Source organism: Saccopteryx leptura, chromosome 3 (assembly GCF_036850995.1).
Source record: "Saccopteryx leptura isolate mSacLep1 chromosome 3, mSacLep1_pri_phased_curated, whole genome shotgun sequence".
In the NCBI taxonomy this organism is placed as follows: Eukaryota; Metazoa; Chordata; class Mammalia; order Chiroptera; family Emballonuridae; genus Saccopteryx; species Saccopteryx leptura.
Window position 1 is genome coordinate 162,388,785 of NC_089505.1, and position 23,950 is coordinate 162,412,734.

General features: G+C 37.1%; 1 protein-coding gene across 2 annotated transcripts in view; it reads left to right on the plus strand.

The window, feature by feature from the left end:
* HS2ST1 (heparan sulfate 2-O-sulfotransferase 1) overlaps nt 1–23,270 on the plus strand; it is a 205,622-nt gene extending 182,352 nt beyond the window's left edge. Inside the window, exons 4-7 of one of the 2 annotated variants that reach the window (XM_066376723.1) lie at nt 10,448–10,586; nt 16,378–16,475; nt 18,816–18,973; nt 19,978–23,270. In XM_066376723.1, coding sequence (XP_066232820.1) covers nt 10,448–10,586; nt 16,378–16,475; nt 18,816–18,973; nt 19,978–20,207 — 625 coding nt within the window. In that variant the 3' untranslated portion in view covers nt 20,208–23,270. The remainder of the gene's footprint in view (nt 1–10,447; nt 10,587–16,377; nt 16,476–18,815; nt 18,974–19,977) is intronic. The other variant, XM_066376724.1, reaches the window with a different exon arrangement.
* Nucleotides 23,271–23,950: the final 680 nt, after the last annotated feature.

The window sequence follows — 23,950 nt, forward strand, 5'->3', positions numbered from 1 at the left end:
CCACCCTAAACGTGCCTGATCTTGTCTGCAAAGCATGTAGATAAAAAGAAATCTCCCAAGTATTACATACACAAAACAATATATTATTTCTAGTTCTCAAAGTATTTAAGATCTTCAATAAAATGGTAGCTTTAAAGTTAGATTTGCGTTTTTCTATAAATAATTCATACTGCAATATTGAAAATATTTTATAGGTAGCTTTAAAATAAACTAATTATTTTTTCTTTACAGAGGCATTAAACCAATTCTATAAACTTCATTCATATGCATATTTCCCCTCAGGGCTGCATTATCCTTCAATTGAATGTTTGTTACCCTTTCACCTAAGTGATTTATTTTTTCCACACAGAGCTTGGTTTCTAATACTTGTCGTTTTCATTATTAAAATAATATATTGAGTATTTTTGCTTTTGGCTAAAGTCTTGTACTTAGGACAAAGCTCTGGTATATGCTAGAGTTCTTGCAGTTGAAAAAGTATAAAGCTTCTTAAAAAATTAATCTCATTTATTAAATATGAACATGAACATTTTAAGGGTTTGAATTTTTTTCATAATGAGTTTCATGTTATTGGAAGTGAAAAGCATTGTAAGAATTTTTAATAGACTCTTACATGATTTTAAACAAATACCTAAAAAAATCAACTAGAGGAAATGGAATATTTTTATATTTGTAGTCAAAAACTATTGTAGCTATAATTAATATCTTTTAAAGTAATACTTAGTTTGATAGTCACACTCAACCATAAATGAGTAAAGAAGAAATTTCATCTGACCAATTTTTAAAATACTTTATTCTTCAAAACATATTCTTTTTTTTTTTTTTTTTTTTCTGAAATGAGAAGCAAGGAGGCAGAAAGACAGACTCCCATATGTGCCCGACTGGGATCCCCACACAGCATGGCCACCAAGGGGCGATGCTCTGCCCATCTGGGGCGTTGCTCCGTTGCAACTGGAGCCATTCTAGTGCCTGAGGCAGAGGCCATGGAACCATCCTCAGTGTCTGGGCCAACTTTGCTCCCATGGAACCTTGGCTGCAGGAGGGGAAGAGAGAGATAGAGAAGAAGGAGAGGGGGAGGGGTGGAGAAGCAGATGGGCGCTTCTCCTGTGTGCCCTGGCCAAGAATTGAACCTGGGACTTTCACATGCCGGGACAATGCTCTACTGCTGAGCCAACTGGCCAGAGCCTTCAAAACATATTCTTAACTGGCATAGTACTTTGTGGAGTCCATTAAAATACTTGCCTTCAGGAAAAAAATTGTAAAATTTGGAGAAAGAATTATTTAATCACATAGCTTTTCAATTGCCTTAACAGAGACACTAAAGAGAATATAAAGCTAAGAAACCCAGGAAATAAGACAGAAAAAATGAGAAGTACTTTCTCATTTAGACAGATTGCTAAGAAACACACATTTTATTTGCAAGGTTATTTCTGCTCAAACCATGTTTTGTTCTGTTTATCTGGTTTTGTTCAGAACTTTAGCATAATAACAAAAAACATCTTGTTACATACAGCTAGTGTTCAACTTACAACCATGATTGGTTCCAACAGACTGGTCATAACAGGATTTGGTCGTAAGTTGAGTAGGCTATATGTACAGTACTGTGAAATGTTATAAAAATCTTTAAGTCATATTTTATCATAATTATTCCTTCATTATTGTTATATATCATTTTTTTTGTTCATTTTATGCCATTTGTATCATCTCTACATCATTTTGTTTCTTATTTTTACATTTGTCAGGTTTAAGTAAAACACTGCATTATCAGTACAACTGGTTTAATATTTGCAAAGACAGTTTCCTCTTGGTAGACATCTTGGGAGGGGTTTGATGAAAAATATCCAAGACACAAAACACAAATTGCTGTACCAAGTCTGGGATAGCAGTTGAAATGGTGCACGCGGAGATGGTAGTGCTGCCAGAAGCTGGTCCGCACTGTCGTACGCCCAGTTGGGCAACGCTTGCACTGCCAGACGCGGAGCAGTCGTGACTAGTGATTGTGGTCGTAAAGTCGAATGGTCATAAGTTGCATAGGTCGTAAGTCGATCAATATTTGTATTTGTATTTCTTTTCCTATTTATTTTTGTCCTAATTTGATTCTTAATTTTTTAAAAGACTTTTCTAGTTCTTCTTTTCCATTTTCCCATTTAGAGTTCAATGACTATTTTGTTTTTTTAATTGATAGACAACACAATTTTAAAATAATGTAAATATAATAATGTCACAAGTTTATAAATTTTTCAGTTAAAAATTGTATTGGTTTGACATTTTCCAAATGTCCTAGAGTGCAGGCAATATAAAGTTAAATAAGTTGCAGCTCTTATCCTCAAAGAGTTAACCAAAACCTCATTTTTTCTATAATTACTGGGTCATTATGTTTCTTTATAAAAGTGAAACATAGCTTACTTTCCCTTTTAAATTTATACTATTCATTGATCAAAAGCATGTTACCTTCACTTTGACTTTCTTCAAATGATACAAAAGAAAATAATTAGAACATCTCTTTTAAAAACCTTTTCAGTAACATTTTTCTTTATAATGAATAATGCTCAGCTAAACAAAAACTGTTTTTGCTGGTTTGACTAGACTGTTGAGATTTTTTTAATGATCTAGGAACCTAGGGGGTCACATATCAGCATCTGTTTTAGAAAGACATTTGGAAATTATTTTTACTACAGCAGTCAGTGTTATTCAAGGCTAGGTCAGGTGTGTACCTTTGTGGTTGTGCCCAGGAATGAGCTTGGGTCTCATTGCTGTCCTTTTGGTTTCTCCATGTCACCCCTGCTGTCTTTCTCAGACAGTTGTGGTGAATCAATAAAAGCAGATATATCAGCATTAAAGTGAATAAATGCTTCCCTAGGACTGAAATATCCTAGAGAGTAATTAAGTGACAAAATGAGTTTGTTAGCATAGAGCTATATGTGAGATTATCTCTTTTACTTCTCTGCTGAACCAGTCGATGTTTGCACCATTTGCTGCAATTCTCAACAAATATGTCACAACACTGGAGAAACATTTTAAAAATAATTTTTTTTTTCTTTCTTTCTTTTTTTTTTTTTTTTCATTTTTCTGAAGCTGGAAACAGGGAGAGACAGTCAGACAGACTCCCACACGTGCCTGACCGGGATCCACCCGGCACGCCCACCAGGGGCAACGCTCTGCCCACCAGGGGGCGATGCTCTGCCCATCCTGGGCGTCGCCATGTTGCGACCAGAGCCACTCCAGCGCCTGAGGCAGAGGCCACAGAGCCATCCCCAGCGCCTGGGCCATCTTTGCCCCAATGGAGCCTTGGCTGCGGGAGGGGAAGAGATAGAGAGGAAAGCGCGGCGGAGGGGTGGAGAAGCAAATGGGCACTTCTCCTGTGTGCCCTGGCCGGGAATCGAACCCGGGTCCTCCGCACGCTAGGCCGACGCTCTACCGCTGAGCCAACCGGCCAGGGCCTTAAAAATAATTTTAATCATTGCAAGCACTATATGAGAGTTGCGTTTTTACTGACTTTGTCCTGCCAGTTCTTTGTGCAGCACTGATCCTGTAGGCTGTAGGGGCGATCTCTGACGTCAGAGCTGCAGTTAAAACCACATAATTCTTTACCAGCTCCATGATCTCAGCCACATGACCTAAGATCTTCAGTTTCCCCATTTGTAAAATGGGGATAATTACTGTAACTACTTCATGGCTGGTTGTGAAGATTAAATACCATAATATATGAGAAGCACTTAGCTCTGTGTCTCTGTGTTTTGTTCTTTTAAAATTGTCTTTCAGAATTAAAGTTTTGTTTTTCTGGTGTTTTCATCATCTCCTTGTTTGAATCTATGGCCTTTCTTATTTCAAACTCCTAATAAGGCATTGCTTAAGACTCGTCTTTGACTCCATTATTCTCTTTGAGAAGTTTATCCATAAGATTTTACTTACTGATTTTTTTGAAGAGGAGAGAAGGAGAAAGGGAGGAGGAGCGGAAAGCGTCAACTCATAGTTGCTTCTCCTATGTGCCTTGACCAGGCAAGTCCGAGGCCTCAAACCAAGGACCTCAGCATTCCTGGTCTATGCTTTATCTACTGCATCACCACAGGTTAGGCTACTCGGTTTTATTTACCAAGACATCCAAGCAAGAAACTTTAGAGTCATCTTGGATGCCCTTTTCCCCTAAATATATCTAATTAGTCACCAAGTCTTTTAAGTCAGGCTTATTTCACCTGCATAATACTTTTGACATTTATCTAATTTGATGCATGTATCATTAGTTTGTTACCAGGTAGTATTCCATTGTATGGCTGCACCACAATTTCTACCATTCAGTAGTTTCTGGCTACTTGGGTTATTTCCAGTTTTTGGTGATTATTAGTAAACTTGCAAAACATTTGCTTGTAGGTTTTGTGTAGACCAGTAGTTCTCAACCTTTCTAATGCCGTGGCCCCGCAATATAGTTCCTCATGTTGCGGTGACCCCAAACCAAAATATAATTTTGGTGGATACTTCATAACTGTAATTTTGCTACAGTTATGATTCGGAATGTAAATACCTGATATGCATTATGTATTTTCCGATGGCTTTAGGCGACCCCGGTGGGGTCGTGACCCACAGGTTGAGAACCGCTGGTGTAGACATATATGTTCTAATCTCTCTTTGGTAAAACCTAGGAGTGGGATTGCTGGAATATATGGTACTTCTGTAAGATAATGCCAAACTATTTTCCCAAGTGGCTGTAGTTTTTTGCAGTTTCATCAACAGTGTATGAGAGAGAGTTCCAGTTGCTGTGCATCCTTGCCAGCATGTGGTATTGTTAGGCCTGTTTTTTTCTTTTTTAAAAATTGGTGCCATTCTGGCCCTGGCCAGTTGGTTCAGTGGTAGAGTGTCGGCCTGGCATGCAGGAGTCCCGGGTTCGATTCCCGGCCAGGACACACAGGAGAAGCGCTCATCTGCTTCTCCACCCTTCCCCCTCTACTTCCTCTCTGTTTCTCTCTTCCCCTCCTGCAGCCAAGGCTCTATTGGAGCAAAGATGGCCCGGGCGCTGAGTATGGCTCCATGGCCTATGCCTCAGGCACTAGAATGTCTCTGGCCGCAAGAGAGCGACACCCCAGATGGGCAGAGCATCGCCCCCTGGTAGGCATGCCGGGTGGATCCCTGTCGGGTGCATGCGGGAGTCTGTCTGACTGCCTCCCTGTTTCCAGCTTTGGAAAAATACAAAAAACAAACAAACAAACAAAAATTGGTGCCATTGTAATAGATGCACAATAGATGGAATCCATTTTAAGCGATAATTACATTAAAGTCACTTAGTCACAACATTATCATCAGTGCAATCAACATATACCAACAGGTCATTCACTTTTTTCTTCTTTTTTAATTTTTCCATTGATTTGAGAGAGAGAGAAGCATCAACTCATTGTTTCACTTAGTTCTATTTAGTTGTGCACTCATTGATTGCTTCACCTAATGCCCTGGCTGGGGATCAAACCCACGACCGCAGCATGCCTGGACAATGTTCTATCCACTGAACCAGCCAGGTTTCATTCACTGTTGTTGAAACAAGACAATGGAAACTTTCCACTAGACTAGAAGGATTTGGAAGTTTCTGTGAACCTTTATGAGCTCAGAGAATCCAGAATAAATATGTATAAGATATCCATGTCCCCAGTGAGATAACTGTTTAATGAGAAATATTAAATCTAGTGTATAACAGAAATCTCAAAGCATAATGCTTCCCAAAGGCTATTCAGCCCTCTAACAGCTTTGTCATCTTCTATTTAGGTTTGTCTAGCCAGTTGACAAGGTTCCTTTTAGATGTTCTGAGCATGTACTTGTTCTTTTAACCATTCTTGATGTTCACGCATCCCTTCAAGCTAGATAAGAGTGTAGTTGTAAAGAAATTAGCCTAGTTTGTGTTCCATGCTTTGTCATACCACACATGCCGACATGGTAAAAACAAGGTTCCTAAATGTCTTCTTATCAACCTGCTGCTCAGATTATAATTGTTCCCTTTTGATCCTTATGTAATATCACAGGGTCCTACCAAATATGCTCTACTCTTCCCAGGAAGATCATGTTCTAACAGGTCAATAATAGTTTATTTTCCTGGAATGAAGATGGGTGTTCTACTCTTTTACCTGAGCCCTCCTGAGGGGACGCTTAGATGACTGGCCAAGCTTAAAGGTGGGGTCTGTGATCCTAGAGCATATTTTTTTCCCCTGTACACAACTACCTGGTTGGCAAAAGAATTAAACGTATAAACCCAAAAAGATGCTTGTTTCCCAACCAGCTGAGCTGAAAGGCCCAGATACTATTTTTATTATGCCTATTTTCAGTTATAATCTCTTGCTTCCATGCCTATATAACCATATCCTAACTTACAAATAATTTTTATCCATTTTCAAAATAAGTTCACACATGTTATCTCATTAAAATCATACATATTAATGTCACCCAAAGCCATGCCCCAGAAAGTAATTTCCTCAGTAGCAAGAAGAGGTTTATCAAGTGTTTTATTACCTTTTCACTGCTACTAGGTAAGAATTCCTGTTGGTTCCACATGTCAGGAGCTAGCAGAGAGGAGGAAGGAGGAAGCTTGGTGAGAGATGAGATGGTCTTCTGGGAGAAGGTACTTCACAGGGAAACGACTCGGCTAATGGAGAAGTTGAAGGTGGTTCCCAAGAAATCCCATAATTTTAAGAATGGAGTAATTGCCCCATTATCTGGTGCATTGCCTTTTTTGTAGAGTCCTATTATAAAAGTCTCAACTCTCTCAGTTAAGATAGCTACTGGGTATTCCTGATGCCTCCCTACCCTCTTCTCAGTGCTAAGTGTATTCTCCACAGAAAGGCCTTGTAAATGGCTAACTCACAATAGTCTGTTCAGCCTAATTCTACTAATGATCAACACCTGTGTGTCTCTAGCACCATGCTGAACACTAGTCCGTAACCTCATAGAACTTCTAAATACCCTATATTACAATGCCTTGTATTTGCAAAATACTGTTTCCTCTTTTACAATATTGTGAAAAAATTGTACTGCATTATTGGTTTTATAGGTTTATGAATTATTCAATGAAAAAAAATGCACACCAAGTTCTGATCAGCCAGTTCACAACTGTTATAATAATGTTTTACAAAAGGATTCTCTATAGTTTTCAATATTTCTGTATGTACAAAGAATTTACTGACTTAGAGCTACTTAATGGTGTGAAAAGGACTAAAATTTAAGAGAGCTGACCCCTTTTACCTACAAAGCAGTCCTTTAGAATACAACCTATTTGTAAGTTAGGAACTTCCTGTTCAGTTAATTTTCAATAATTTTCTGAAATAATCAAGTTATCTGGGCCCTTTGCTTTTTCTCTTCTGCGGTCTCTTTTCACTACTCATTTGCTAAGAATTTAGTATAAAACATACAATTTAAGCCCTGGCCGGTTGGCTCAGCGGTAGAGCGTTGGCCTAGCATGCGGAGGACCCCGGTTCTATTCCCGGCCAGGGCACACAGGAGAAGCGCCCATTTGCTTCTCCACCCCTCCGCCGCGCTTTCCTCTCTGTCTCTCTCTTCCCCTCCCGCAGCCAAGGCTCCATTGGAGCAAAGATGGCCCGGGCGCTGGGGATGGCTCTGTGGCCTCTGCCTCAGGCGCTAGAGTGGCTCTGATCGCAACATGGCGACGCCCAGGATGGGCAGATTATCGCCCCCTGGTGGGTAGAGCGTCACCCCATGGTGGGCGTGCCGGGTGGATCCCGGTCGGGCGCATGCGGGAGTCTGACTGTCTCTCCCCGTTTCCAGCTTCAGAAAAATGAAAAACAAACAAACAAACAAACAAACATACAATTTAAATTATAAGCTCTTGGATGAACTAAGAGTTTCTGTGGAGAGATGAGTGAGAATATCAAGAGTAGTTAAAAGAAGAAGCAATTTTCACTCTGTCTTATTTAGAGCCCTATAATTTAGGCTTAATTTTATCATATCTCATTGTGTTCCTTATTTTAAGAGACTGCTAATATTTCAAATTTTTCAAAATAGTACTAATCAGTAGGTAAGTAGAGGGGGTCCTTGGGTTATGACAGTCTCGACATATGAAATTTTGAGTGTATAATGCTCACTCCCATAAAAGCTTTAAAAAACTGAGATGTGAGTGTTTTGGCTTACGCCATTAGCATCACACTTACAGACTATGTGGGCAAACCAGTTGGGTTGCGCGATGAAAGAATACTGTGGCTTAGTTGTGTCTTTATGTTCTAGATTATGATTTTACAACTGTGTTAGGATAGGTAAGTGACTTGGGCTAGGGTATTTTGACTTATACCAAAATTTGGGTTATATCACTGTTGTAGGAACGGAACTGGGTCATAACTCAAGGACCCCCTGCATTAAATGTACTAGGCTCTGAAATATATAAAAGAAGTATAAAGTACTGTGCCTACTCTCAAATGTCTTATAATGAAGTTGGGGAGAAAAGACTTAGAAGAGAAACAGGACAAGCTGAGAGTGAAATTGCCTGGTAGCAGGTGGCACTGGATGCTGGCGTCATCAGGAAAGCCTCTAGACTTCACGAGAGTTCTTTATTGTCCCCTCTACATTTCTTCCAAAACAGCAGGCAATGGCCTCCCCCTGCCAGCTTTATTGAGATTCAATTGTCATATAACGTGGTTTAAATTTAAGGTGTACACTGTAATGATTTGATAGATATATATATTGTGAAATGTTTGCCACAATAAAGTTAGTTAAGGCATCCTTCACCTCACATGGTTACCTTTTTGTTGTTATGAGAACATTTAAAATTGACTCTCATAGCAACTTGCCAGTATACTGTACAATATTATTAACTACAGGCATTATGCTTTACAATAGGCCCCATATGATGACACTCTGCTGACTCAATCAGGTGTCCCTCCTGATTCTTAGAGTGACCTACAAGACCCACGTGGTCTGCTCTTCTCTGCCCTGCCCCATTTGCTATTCTCGTGTTCTGTTCATATCTCCTTTCTGATTCTGCTGCACCCAGATTGACCCCCTTGCTACTCCTTTAAAAAGCCTGGCACTTTAGCTGCTTCAGGGCCTTTGTACTTGAAAGTCTGATCTTCCTGAACATTTTCCTCCAGATATCTACACGGCTTCCTTCTGGTCACATAACGCCAGTGATGGCTTCCTGAAGAAACCCATCCTGTCCTCTCCCCCCCTCTCCTGGCAGTCCCTGTTCCCTTTCATTGCATTATTTTCCTCCTTTTTACTTTTTGCCATCTGACATAATTTCCTTACTTGTTTATATTCTGTCTCCCTCAAGCAGAACGTTAGCTCCAGAGGACAAGGAATTTTTTTTTTTTTTTTTACTGCTCTATTCCTACTATTAGAACATTGCATGGCATATATTAGGTAAACAGAAAAGCATTTTTTGAGTGAAATAATATAACAGAGAAATAAGGATGGCATTCTAGTTAAGAAAGGCAATGAGCAAAGGCATGTAAGAAGACATACATATAATGAGATGGTAATAGGAAGGGGGTAGAAGAGGTGGGCCTAACTAAACAGATTGATGGTCTCTTATCTGAAAATAAACTTGGATCAGTAAGGTGGTACCAAATACATGAGGTAAATAGCTATTAACAGCCAGGCAAAGGAGTTTGGGTTTGATGTCAACATAAACCGTAGCGGTTTTCCAGGTTTCTAAGAAGAGTGACCCAACAAGTGGTGTTTTAGGAATATCAGTTGAGCATTGATATGGAAAGAAGATTGAAAGGGAGAGAGACTGGATGGAAGAAAACCAGCTAGGTTATTTCAGTAATCTAAGCAAGTGACCTGGGGAGAGAACAGGGAAAGGGAAAGGAATCATCGACAAAGAAAGGCCAAATCTTTGAGAAAACCTAAAAGAAAAAAAAAAAGATCAAAGGACTTGGTAACTGTACTAAATGAAGAATAAAGGAAAGTGAAGAGTCAAGATAACACTAAGGTTTCAAGACTGGGACAATTGAGGATATCAAAATAGGGAGCCAGCTGGACAATTCTAGGGTCTGCTAATCCTAAGGTTGCTAATGTAAGAGCCTGTATTCCTTCAATGCATTCTAAGAGGAAATGATGCTGAAAACATGCCTGTCACTTCTGTCTTGTCTTTAAAATCAGCAATAGTAGAAAGCAGACTCAAACGGTCACACTTGTACGGACTTATGCTGTATCCATTAATAATATTTATCTGGTTTGGTGGACCAGAAATGAGAAATCATTGCCGCATAAAATTAAAACGTTTTATGTAATTTTGTTGGTAAAATTTTCAATTATTTTTTTATTTTTCCCTTCTCTATCTTCAGCCATGATTTTTACATTTCTATTTCTTATTTATTTATTCTAATCTTCACACAGTATATTTTATTTAAATTAATTCATGTTCTTTTCATATAGAATCAATACCTTAAACTTGTAATTTTAGGTTACCCCTAAATAGAGTAAAAATGTCAATTTCACTTTTTTAAGTTTTGTTCTATTTCAGATTTGGTGTGAAAAAGAAGCCAATTTACATTAATGTCATAAGGGATCCTATTGAGAGGCTAGTTTCTTACTATTACTTCCTGAGATTTGGAGATGATTATAGACCAGGGTTAAGAAGACGAAAACAAGGAGACAAAAAGGTAAACTTAGTTTTAAGATTTTTATTAATTGTTTATGAAATGCAATGAACAGTGTGCTTTTAAAATGTATGGTTGCTTATAAATGTACTATTTTCTTATTATTGAAATTTTGAAAAGAGCCCAAAAGTATAAAGAAGGAAAAGTAAAACTCTTATTGATATTTTGGAGTGAGTATACATAACTTTTTATTTTACTTATGTCCCAGTGCTGAAATTTGTTTTATTATATTGATAGTCATTATATGATTAACAATATTCTATGAGACCATTATAATTATTCATTAATATGATGTATCTGTGTACGTACTTTGGTTCTCTTAGTCTTGGTGATCATCAGGGACACTATTTTGCTAAAGCATCTTCTGTTTTGTGTGTTTAAATAGGAGAGAATAGTGACTCAATGGAGCCCTTATTAGCAGGCTCAGTACTGGGCTGTTCTCTATTTATGTGTATCCTCCAAAGGAGCAGCAGGCTTGTTTTATCTAAGAAACCAAACTGATTTGTCAACTTTCCTGGTGGAACAACTTTACTGGAACCTAATGGCTCACAGGATTGCCCAAGACAGAGGAGACAAATCTGACACAGTCTGAGACCTGCCCAGTTTCCTTCAGGCACCCAGCGCTTCAGCCACGTAAAATGTCCCTGCCGTCCAGAATTACCACTTCATATTTCTGTTGTGTTGTTCCCTATATTCAGAATGTCTTTCCTTCGTTCTGGAAAATTCTTCTTCTGCCTATCAATTCCAGCTCAAATGTTATCTCTTCCACCAAATCTTTTCTGGTGCCCCAGGCAGTTAGGAATGTTCCTTTCAAGGCTCCTGTAAGGCTCCATTTATATCTCTTTTTTAAGCATTTATTTTGTGATATTTGAATTATATGTTTGCAGATATGTCTTCTCCAAAAGACTATAAACTTCCTAAAGCAGGAGCTTTATTTCATTCATCTTTGTTTCCCTGGTATTTAACTCTGCCCAGGACCTGGAAAATAGGGATATTAAATTATCCAAAGGTCAGCATTGAAGAGGTATGTAGATAAATCAATGGTCCTCAAATATTTAGTCTTAGAACTCATTTACTCTTAAAAAATTATTGAGGACCACCAAAGAGCTTTTGTTTTTGTATATTTACTGATATTTACCAATATCAGTAAATCTCATTAAACTTACCGATAAATGAAAACTTTTTAAAATATTAATTAACTTAAAAATCACACTAAGAAACCTATCATATGGTAACATAAATATTTTTATGCAAATAACCATTTCCAAAGATGTAAAAAGTGTGACATCTTACATTTTTGCAAATTTTAAAAACATCTAGCTTAATAAAGAGAGCTGGATTTTCATATCTGCTGCTGAATCAGTCAGTTTAATTTAACCAGTTCTTTTGGTTTAAGTGTATAAAGAAAATCCAGCTTTACACAGATACGTAATTGGAAAGGGAAGGATTTCAGTATCCTTTTCAGAAAACCATGGATATTCTTCTTTAATACTACACTAAAACTTGGCAAAGCATTTCTTGAAATTGTTGAACTGTAGAATCTGAAGCCATAGCAGTGAATTCATTATACTCTGTTATACTAACATCCATTGCTATATTTTACACTTTGAATGGATTTTTAACTAAGCATAATTTTGTAACATCATGCATTGGTTATTTGGATCAATGATATATGGACATTCTAAATGTTGACACATTTTATTATACAGTATCAAAAATTCACATTCATTAATATCACCACTTGATCTCATCAGAAAACTCTTTTAAGTATTGGGGAAAATCAAACTTATAGTGGCTGGTCACATTTTCCAAAATTTTATTTTTTTGCTTGAAAGCTTAACTTTTATCACTGGCTATCACAGCGTTTCTCAGCCTTGATGCTGTTGTTGTTTTAGGCCAGGTAATTCTTTGTGTGGGGGGCTTCCATGTTGTAGGATATTTACCAGTATCTCTGACCTCTACCCAGTAACATCCTACCCACATACACCCCAGTTGTGAGAATTAAAGATGTCTTCCAACATTTCCAGATGTCACCTCAGGGCCAAAGCAGCTCCAATTGAGAACCACTGGGCTACTAACACTGTCAGTTGTTTTCTTTCAGGTGACAGGCAGGCATACTTGTTCATTTTGAGAAAATGTCTACCAAATACTAAGTTTGAATAGCCATAGTTGATCTCTGAGTCTTTCTTTCAGCATAGGCCTTCTTAATGTTTTTCAAGTAGTATTAACTGCACTGATAAATCGCATCACTCACATTTTCTAAATATGTCAATATTTATTTTGTATGATTTTAACTTTGTCTTGCCCTATAGATTATTAAACATTTTTTATTATTTTTATTAATAGCACATCAAGGGGTTTATACTTACAGAAAGAGTTAGTAGCTACGTGCTGTAAATAACAATCTAAAGAAGAATCAATTTATGTTAAGAAGTACTCGTTGGTCCCAGTGATCCCAGTTTCTACCTCAATTGCTCTTTGTATATTTTTTTTTTAAGTGATAGGAGGGGAGACAGAGAGACAGACTCTCACATGCATCCCAACCTGAATCTACCTGGCAAGCCCCTGGCAGGGCAATGCTCTGCCCATCTAGGGCCAGTGCACTGTAACCAATTGAGCCATGGATGTGGAAGGGGATGTGGAGAGTTTAAGAGAGTATGGGGAGAGGGAGGGGTGGAGAAAAAGATGGTCGCTTCTGTGTGCCCTGACCTGAACCCAGGATTTTCACACGCTGGGTCGATGCTATACCACCGATCCAACCAGCCAGGTCCTTTGTATTTCTTCAGATTAACTAGGCTTATCAACAGCTATAGGAATTATAATGAATTTAATATATACTACCTCAGACTGTCTGTATATTAATTTATAAAAGATAATACATAAAGTTGAAAGGAATCCATACTTAGCACTACCTGATCTTACCATTGGCTCACAAAATACTGCTTTCATAGTCCTTAGCAATTCACAATTCCTTGACAATGGTTTGCTTATTGAACATGAATTTTATTCTGTTTCACAAAGGCATTTAAGAACTTACTATTTACTTAGAAAGTATCTACTATGTGAGAAGCACTATAGGAAAGCAATAGAATATCTTTGCAATTGACATATTTACAGGTTTGGTAACTTTTCATTGTAGACCAGTTTTCTCTACCTCGGTAAAAGGTGTGAAACTCAGAGTCATCCTTGACCTGTCTTCTTCCCAGGTTTCTCATTGGACTATAGATGGGAGAAAACAGAAGGAAAAGTCAGTAGTAACAGAGTTGAAGAAAGAGATGATATTGGACATTATTTTTAGTCATGTATAAATAGATGGAGATTAAATAAATAAAGAAAGAAAGAAAGAAAGAAAGAAATAGATGGAGATAGCCACTAGAAATTGTATTTGTACCTCAAAAATAGGTCTCAACTAAATCATAGATTTGAGAGTCATCATCATTAGATGGAAGCTGAAACAAGGAAATTGCAGTTGGAATACACAGAGTATGTAAAGGGGATCAAATGAAAAAGGAAGAAGAAAGGGGGGTGCAGATACGTAGCTCTGGGGAATGCCAGCATTTAAAGAGCGGAGTGCCAAGGAGACTGACGTCAGAGAATCAGAAGACAAACCTGGCAAGTCCTTGAAATGGGTAGAAAAATCCTTTCAATTGCAAAGAGGTTAGTGAATTGAGGATTGAAATCTGTCTCTTTGATTTGTCAATGTCAAGTTCATTAGGGATGTCTGAGGAAGAAGTGTAAGTGGAATCCAAAGGGTTGAGAAGCAACTGAGAGATAAATGAAGACCTACCGTGAGGAAAAACTACTCCTAAAATAGAAGTTTGGCTTTGAAAGGAACAAAAAAAAATCAGGAAAATTTTTTTAAGATAACAGACATGTGGACATATTAATGTCTCTGAAGGCAGCAAGGGGCGATCAGACAGGACCTGGAGAAAAATGATGGAGCAGAGTCTCGGGGTGAGGCTGGTGTTCAAAGATAGGAGAAGGAGATGTCTCTTTACAGTGAGGTCAGTAGGGGCTGCAGATGCAGATAAACTTCTATCTAAGCAGGAAATTGAGGGAGCTCACGTTTAGCTTCAGTTTTCTGTATAAAGTATGAAGCAAAATCATTTTCAGAAGAGGATTTAATGTAAATATAATTGCCATTACTATCAAGCATCAAATTTTGTTTAATTCCTTTAACCTTCAATTTTTAGGAATTAAATATATAAACTAATAATCTAAATGGTCTTAAGCATATTTTGATATTTCATGCTTTTAAAAACATTTGTGTCTAGTTCACAAAGAATTGCTCTTTCTAAAAACCGTAAGTGGTTTTTAAGTGAAAAAAACTAATCATAACTGGTTTTTCTGGTGGTTTTTGTGAGTGTGGAAGAGTCTGGAGTGTTTTTATTTCATTTGTATTGCTTTTTATTTTGAGGACTTGAAATTTTATAAGAAAAAATATTTATTTATTTATAGAAAGCCCTATTTCTGGGATGTGACCAAAATGTAAGGAGAAGGCTAATAGGAGTTAGCAAAACAGAAATTTTTGGTGACCAGGCATTTGAGTGACCATCTTCTGTGATAGGAGAAGCCCAACTGCTGATGTCACTGTTAGAGTCAGCACAGCAGTTCATCTTAAGATCTCAGTGTATTGATTCATCAAGTTGTGTGTAGTAGAAAAGGTACTGAGTTGACTTAATTTAGTTTCTCTTACTAGGACATACTTGGTTCACTGTATTCAAATATTTATATAGAAACGGGCGATTCTGTTAATAAGATCTGACACGCTGATATATGTTCACAAATTTTTGATTATTCAGAATTGTTTTTCTTTTTTTCTTTACATCTTTCTTGTCGTGTTTAGGTTGTTTCTTTTAGTGGGTGGAAGCGAAACACCTCCCCCAGATAATAAGAAAGAATTGTAAAAGAGGTGAAAACCCAAACTATATTTCTACTTTTCTATTGTCTAATCAAACATTTGGCAGAGGAATTAGAGTAGATGCTAAGCTTCTGAAACAAAGGAACCTGGGTCTACAAAGTCAGGAGCCCTGACTCCACAGGAATACTCTTTCTACATCTACGTACTTCCTCTTCTCAGAAATAACGGGTGGTGTTTGTAGATGTCTTGCAACAATCACAGCTCCCAAGTTTGTTCTCTGGTATCTCAATATTATATCATTTCAGAAAGATAATTCCTATACTTAAAATGCTTCTGACAGATAGTAAGTACTTAAGAAAGTGAAATTGAGTAATTTTACATACGTAGGCTGTCTCTTTCCCTTGTAATTAACTCAGTAAGATGCACTTGGAACGCATGCAAGACATAAGTATCTAAGGTCATTTCTGCTTTGTACAATGATTTTTTGCTCATTTTAATGAGGAAAGGAAAAAAAGACAAGTGTAGTCCTACTTTATATTGTTTTCAAATGATTATATTTCACAAATGATTATAAAGAAATGATAGTATCTTTAGCCTTGTTTTTATTTAGTGACGGATTAGAAAGTATAAGTACACTAATTTAATACAAACCAGTACTTATTTTCAAGGACAGATTTTTATCTGAGAGGTGTCCGTTCATATAGTAAATGAACTGATATAAACATTAACATAAAACAAAGACTTAAGAAAAACCCATGTTTAACTTTCCTCAGTATATCAGGTAAGTATTAATAGCATCCCTATCCCTTTAATTCAGTATCTCGGTGAATGGAGACCCACTGCCACCTACTTATTTAATAACTGACCACATGAAGATATTTGGTAGGTGAGACGGGTTGATGGCTTACCTATGCTGCTTTGTCTTTGTTCCAGACCTTTGATGAGTGTGTAGCTGAGGGCGGCTCCGACTGTGCTCCAGAGAAGCTCTGGCTTCAAATCCCGTTCTTCTGCGGCCACAGCTCGGAATGCTGGTAGGGAGAGACGTTAGCTTATGATCTTCTTCTTGATCTCTGGAACCTGTAATTCAGGAGTGCAGATGTGTTAGTAAAGGGTTAAGTGTAAGGAAATTAGTGAAAAATAGCGTGTAATTAAATAGTACCTAGGTTTGTGGTTACCTTTAAGTGCATTAAAAAGATTCTTCCTCTATAATGTCCTTGCAATGTTTTCTCAGATGCTGGTTTTTGAATTTTTTGTTTGCTTTTAGTGTTATGTGTTTTGCTGCATTTCAGCTGAGCTCTTAATTAAAGGTCAGGGATCATTTCATAAGTCTTATTTTCCCCTAAGCTTACTGTTTTAGCCATTCATGTTAGATCAAGTAGGACTTTTTTTCTACTGGGTAAGTTATTCACCTGGTTTTACTATTAAACTGATTTTGACTTTGAGAGAAGGTTAGGGTTGTGGTTTAGTGTGCTAATAAATAATGAGGTGGAAAATGTATTTTATCTTTTTTTTTTTTTTTTTTACAAAAACAGAGAGGGACAGATAGGGACAGACACAGGAAGGGAGAGAGATGAGAAGCATCAATTCTTCATTGCAGCACCTTAGTTGTTCACTGATTGCTTTTTTATATGTGCCTTGATTGAGGGGCTACAGTAGAGTGAGTGACCCCTTGCTCAAGTCAGCGACCTTGGGGTTCAAGCCAGCGACCTTTGGGCTCAAGCTAGTGACCATGGGGTCACGTCTCTGATTCCACGCTCAAGCCAGTGACCGCGTGCTCAAGCTGGTGAGCCCATGTTCAAGCCAAATGAGCCCATGCTCAAGCCGGTGACCTCGAGGTTTCAACCTGGGTCCTCTGTGTCCCAGTTCAACTCTCTATCCACTGTGCTACTGCCTGGTCAGGCAAGATATTTTATCTTTTATAAAGTTTATTTCCTCAGAATGTGCTGAGTTTTCAGTTTGTAAAAATAATGGTATGTCTTCATTTGATCTAATCAGTAATTTTAATAGAAGTTGAAGAAACAGGGACACTTTGAAGGTTAGTATCTTTCTTGAAATCATATGAAGTGCAAGGAATGTCTTCTATTCTTTTCTTCATTATTTGAGATATATTATTTGATTACTGTGAACTTTAAAGTCCTACACAATAGACTATATCAAAGAATAATAGCGTAAGAAGAATTAGAAGGACAGGAAGAATGTTTTAGTTCCTAATCATACAACAGGGATTAGCAAATTACAACCTGGAGACCAAATTTGGCCCATCACCTGTTTTTACAAAGTTTTACTGGGACACAGCCATTCATTTGTTTACTTATTGTCAATGGCTCTTTTTATGCTGTAAGAGCAGAATTAAGTAATTGTGACCAAGACTATACAGCCTGCAAAACCTAAGATACCTACTTCTGGCTTTTAATAGAAATTTTGCCAGCCTCTACCTTAGAACAATGGAGTATTGCTCTATTGGGCATTATAGGGGAGATTTTAATTGAAGTTTTTTTTAAATTAATTTATTTATTGATTGATTTGAGAAACATCAATTTGTTGTTCCACTTATTTATGCATTTATTGGTTGATTCTTATATGTGCCCTGAGCAGAGATTGAGCCCACAACCTTGGTGTATTAGGACAACACTGTGAGCTGCCCAGCCAGCACTAAAATTGAACTCCTTAAGTATGTTTTACAGATTCACAAAACTTGGAGGGACCTTAGAAATAAACTAATTTATTCTTCCTCACCCCTTGCCACAGCTTTTTAATGGTTAAGAAAACAAAGTTAGAAAGATAAAGTCACTGGCTTAATATCACACTGCTTAAAGACAGCTGAAATTTGGGTTAGGGAATGTCGGTGCCAAAAAGGACTTGAAAAGAATTTTAGCTGGCAATATAAATAGTGAAAGATCCTAGCAGAGCTATTTCTATCTACTTCTGTTCCTCAGAAATGACAGAAAAACCTAAGCCCACAAATTAAATTAAGATAAGCACTACACACAAATTACTTAGACCTTACTAGAGAGCTTTTAAAATGAACAAGGTTAGTTTAGTTTTAAAAAAAATTAAATGCACTTACACTAAATCAGATAAGAGAAGTATATGTTGTATATATACTTTTTTTTAACTGCCCTCAAACTAAACCTTGTTAATATTAAGCTCACTGTTAAGTCTGAGTTAGCACTGTGTAGTTGAACAGAAACTGGGGATAGATGCAAAGGAAATTAAAAACAGGTGTGCCTCTCAAAAAATTAATAAAAGAATATTAAGGCTTTGGGCAGACATGTGTTTATCCATTTTTCCCCATAATATACAGTGGGAAAGGCATGACATATACTTAGCAGATTGAACAACCAGGTTCTTGATTTCTGTCTTGGTTTTAGGAATGTGGGAAGCAGGTGGGCTATGGATCAAGCCAAGTATAACCTAATTAATGAGTACTTTCTGGTGGGAGTTACTGAAGAGCTTGAAGACTTTATCATGTTGTTGGAGGCAGCTTTGCCCCGGTTCTTCAGGGGTGCTACAGAGCTCTACCGCACAGGTATATAAACAATGGGTTCTTTCAAAGCTGTCCTAATTTCTTCATTTGCAAGTTGAAAAATACGTATATTTGAAGTTTCTTGAATAAAGTACAAGAAATAACTCCAGAAAGGCAGATAAATTGTCTGTTTCTCTTCATCATGTTTAATACAAAACAATTCCTGGCACACAGATGGTGTTCAGTAAATATTTTCAAAATGAATCAACATGTATTAGGTGGTAATTAGAAGGCATTGTTAGAATAGTGGAAAAATACAAACTATAGAACCAGTCATACAAATGTGTAATGTTTAATAATTCTGGATACCTAACATTATGACTGTGTGCTGCCCTCAGACCTGCTAAATGCCATTTAGAGTAGAGGTGGGACAGTAAGACTCTGTCATTTTCATAATGACTATCATGTGCTATGTCTGGTATAGTCCCCCTAAAGGTGTGCGTTGGTAGGGTAGCCTTGACACTCTTTCACATCTGAACATGACTGTGTTGGTCCAGTCTACTTTGGGTGGTTTAATTTCTTTTCTTTTTTTAATTTTTGTGTCTTTTTTGTTTGTATGATTTTTGTATGTTTGTTGTTTTGCCATTATCTGGTAAGATACAGTCATAGGACCTCTCTTCCTAGGGTACATAATGACCTAGTTTCTAACATGCAATTATATGGAGCATAGGTAATGAGAAATTAGTATTAAGGTTGGAAATAGATATTTTATCATATTTCCAGAAATGTACTAGTCAAAGCACTTACGAATACAGCATGTATTGTGACAGCCTACACTTCATTGATTGATAACTCATTTAGTCTTTAACAGGTTAAGGATTTACATTACTGAGGAATAAATCACAGTTTCAGTATGATCAGGGCACTGGTTTTTTTTGCCTGAGTGATAATACAAAACAAATGTTGCCTGTCCTTCAATATTAACTTAAACCATCTTTTCAAATAAAGAGGCATTGGTCTTTTCTATGTTCTCGAATTACTTACCTTTTCTTTTTTTCCTTTGTAAGTAGGAAAGAAATCTCATCTTAGGAAAACCACAGAGAAGAAACTCCCCACTAAACAAACCATTGCAAAACTACAGCAATCTGACATTTGGAAAATGGAGAACGAGTTCTATGAATTTGCACTCGAGCAGTTCCAGTTCATCAGAGCCCATGCTGTACGAGAAAAAGATGGAGACCTCTACATCCTCGCACAGAATTTCTTTTATGAAAAGATTTATCCGAAATCGAACTGAGTACATGGTGTGACTATTAGATTGTTGAACTAAAACTTTGACACTGTCTTCACCTTAGTGTTCAGTGCTACTATTTGTATTGAGCTGAAGTAGGAAACAGACAATAACGTCAAGGAAGTAGATGCTGGCTGATGTCAGTGGGCTAAGAAGTTTTAAGTTTTTTTTTTTTTTCTGGGACTTATAACCTTTTGCCTGGGAAAAACCTACATATCATCTAAAACACATAGCAGTTCTAATCAAAAGGCTAAATACAATTTCAGAAAAAATTCTGATACTGTTTTTTGATAAAGCATTTTTTCAACTAACCATGAACGAAGATGAGTCCATTCGCTACCCCACCTTCACCTGGAGACTTGGTTATACAGCTCCGCTGAGTGGTGTTATTAGCTGTTGGGCAGTGTGCGCTTTGTTTTTGTGAATCATGTCTCATGAAATTTATTGGAATGTTTGATCATGTTTGCTAAGAACTGTCTCTGCTGTAGTTGAAATTGCCCGTATTTATGTAGTTCATGTTAATGTCCTTTAAAACTAATTGTCATTAGTGTTAAAAACCAATTTAAACTATTACTAATACTGTAAAAAGAGTCAAAGCAGTATTGTTCATTCCTCTTTCCCCAGTATCTAAAATTGGGGAACACTTCAAAGAATGTTGACCTTGCCTGAAGTTTTAGTTAAGGCTTCCACACATTATTATATATAAAAAAAGTCAGCTTAGTATCTGTTTCTCCATGGGCTCTTTGTGAACTGTACACAGGTATGGGTGACTCCATATTGTAACTCCATCAGTGAGTTGTGATATGGGGAGGGTTTTCCTACTTCTTCTGTGCTTTTACTTGTAGACTATTTTTACTAAGGTGCTTTATATTGTGTTTTAAAGCATTGCATTTACAAAGAAAAAAAGAAAAATGCTGTAAATATTGCATATTTTATGTATTTGGACCAAAAGGTTATAAGTAATTAGACAAAAGTGGTTTTGCACCAATTTTATTATGTCAAGTAAAACCATCAGACCTACTGTTCTTGTATTTCTCATTGAACTTTAAGAAGTCACTGAAATTAATTTTAATACCCTTTCGATTTTGATACATAATACATTATTCATAAGTGGGGGCAGTAGTTATAGTGGAAAGAGCACTGGACAAGGAGTCGGATTGATTTCTGGTCCAGGCTCTGCCACTTATCAGCTGTATGATTTTAGGTCAGTCACTTAACCTCTCTTTGCCTCAGTTCCCTCATCTCCAAATGAGGTAATAATACCTGCTGTACCTACCTCGCAGGGGTGTTGTGAGGATTAAATGAGATGGCATGTGAAAGCACTTTGAGAATTGTAAAGCGCTATATAAATGTAAGGTATTATGGAAACATCATTAACCTATAGTTTCAAACCATTCATTTTTTAAAAAAAGAAAGGGGAAGTCCACTTATAAGCTGGTTGGAAAAAAGTTAATCTTTATACATTTGTGTTTGATAAATATCTTCTCAGTGTTTTATCTTCCCAGTTTCAACTATTGAAATATGAAACACCTGTGAACTCTTAAAGATTCATGAGCAGCTGCTTGAGTTCAGGAGGTCCCCTGTTTGAAAAAGACTTCATTATCTGACTCAGGTCAGGGGAAATTTGTTTTTACATTACCATTCAGAAATGGTAGTTGTTTTATACCTCTGGTTTGTAAAGTATATTTTGCAGAGTTTAATTTTCTGTGCATTCTTTACTTTCTTCCCTTTTATAGAGTGACAGAGATAAAGAATTCTAGTAACATTTTTCTAAAAGCATAATCTTTAATATGTATAGTTTAGATAAATATTCCCAAAGAAGGCCTCACCAAATTATGTAAGCATTTTAGGCAGGTTGCTTTCATGGTTATTAATTATATGGGAGGTGAGGAGGGAGTACTATTTACCAAAAACATTTATTAGGAAATTTTTTTAAAAGGTAAAGGAAGTTGACAGAATCATTTTTTGTACCCTTTCCCCCAATAATAGGAAAATATTGAGAGAACATTGACAGGCATACTTTTCTGATTTGGCTTTCTTTTTTGTGTGTATTTATTATCTTTTACAAAATAATTGCTGAAAATATGTACAAATTATTTCCTTGCCCAAAAGGAAAGCACCAGCAGTTCAGGGTGGGGCGTTGGACAGTGTCTGCTGAGGACCCGTGTGCAGCTGTTCTTGGAGTCCCCGCCACAGTCTCCTAGATAACTGGAGTAGCAGGCAGTGCACTAGACCGGGGTCAGCAAATGTTTTCTATAAAGGTCCAGGCAGGGGTCCCCAAACTTTTTCACAGGGGGCCAGTTCACTGTCCCTCAGACCGTTGGAGGGCCGCCACATACAGTGCTCCTCTCATTGACCACCAATGAAAGAGGTGCCCCTTCCGGAAGTGTGGCAGGGGGCCGGATCCCGCGGGCCGTAGTTTGGGGACGCCTGGTCCAGAGAGTAAATATTTTAGGCTTTGCGTGCCATATGGTCTCTGTCACAACTACTCAACTCTGCTATTTTAGCACAAAAGCATCCATAGAAATACAAAAATGAGTGAGCATGACTGTGTTCCAGTAAAACTTTATTACAAAAAATGGTGACATGCCAGATATGGACCAGGGGTTGTAGTTTACAGACCCCTGAAAAGGATCATTATTTATGGAGAAATCATTTTTGAATCTTTTACTTTAGTGTTCTAAAAGAGTTTGTATACTTCCAAAAGCTCCTAACTTATATCCAAAGAATAGCTTTCTGATTCAGGCAGTCTCTCCCACAGATTCATAAACTTTTATGACTTAGATTGCTTCCAGGTGGGCATGCTTTCGTTCCCAGTTTAACAGTTCAGAACATGGGCGTATTCTGTCATCTTTTAGGGTGGGTTAGGAGTACCCGTCCTGGGGACTGAGAAAGACTTAGACTGAATTCCGTCTGGTCCAGTACAGCCGTAGGAGTCTGACAAACGCAGAGTCCTTATGATACCTAACTTTATTATCAGATATATAGAACCACTCAGACAATAATGTATTTTTTTAAAGTGGCAAATGTGGTTTTTCTTTTTTTAGCTTTTGCGCCTTTTCAGTAATTTGATCACGGAAAAAAAATTTTTTTATAATACAAAAGCAAATCAACCACTTTGAATTTTAAAAGATAATGTTATGTGTGTATGTGTGTGTATATATATATCTATATATGTTTATTTTCTAAAAGAGGAAAAAGTACCTTTTTGTTCAACTTGTATCAGCTCCTGTTTTCTAATTGCTGTGAAATGACAACTGTTGATAAATTATTGTGACTGTTAAAATGTGATGGGGAGGATATATTTTTATTTCAACCAGCTTTAATCTGTAAAGTATTACTTAAATATATCTGATAGCAACACTTAAAATATTGCATGGGGATTACTTTTCTGTCATTCATCCTCATCTGTGCAACTCTGAACATACTGGGTGCTTCTGAATTCCTGATGATTGGATTTAAATTATTGAAAATTAGAGAACTCAAACTTGCTGACTTTTAAACTTGAAATTTTATTTTCTATTCTTTCAATGCAGTTAATGCCTACAATTTGAAATCTACTGTTTCTCTATGTGTGTCCTATTGAAAATCCTTAAAATTGTTAGTGCCATCAGTGATTTATAAACAATATTTTGATATTTCAGATGATTTGCTCATTGTATTTACAGAGTTAGAAAAAAAAAATAGTTTGTAGACGATGATTCTCTTTTTCTAATAAAATGAAATAAAAATTCTAAAAGCTCTAGAGA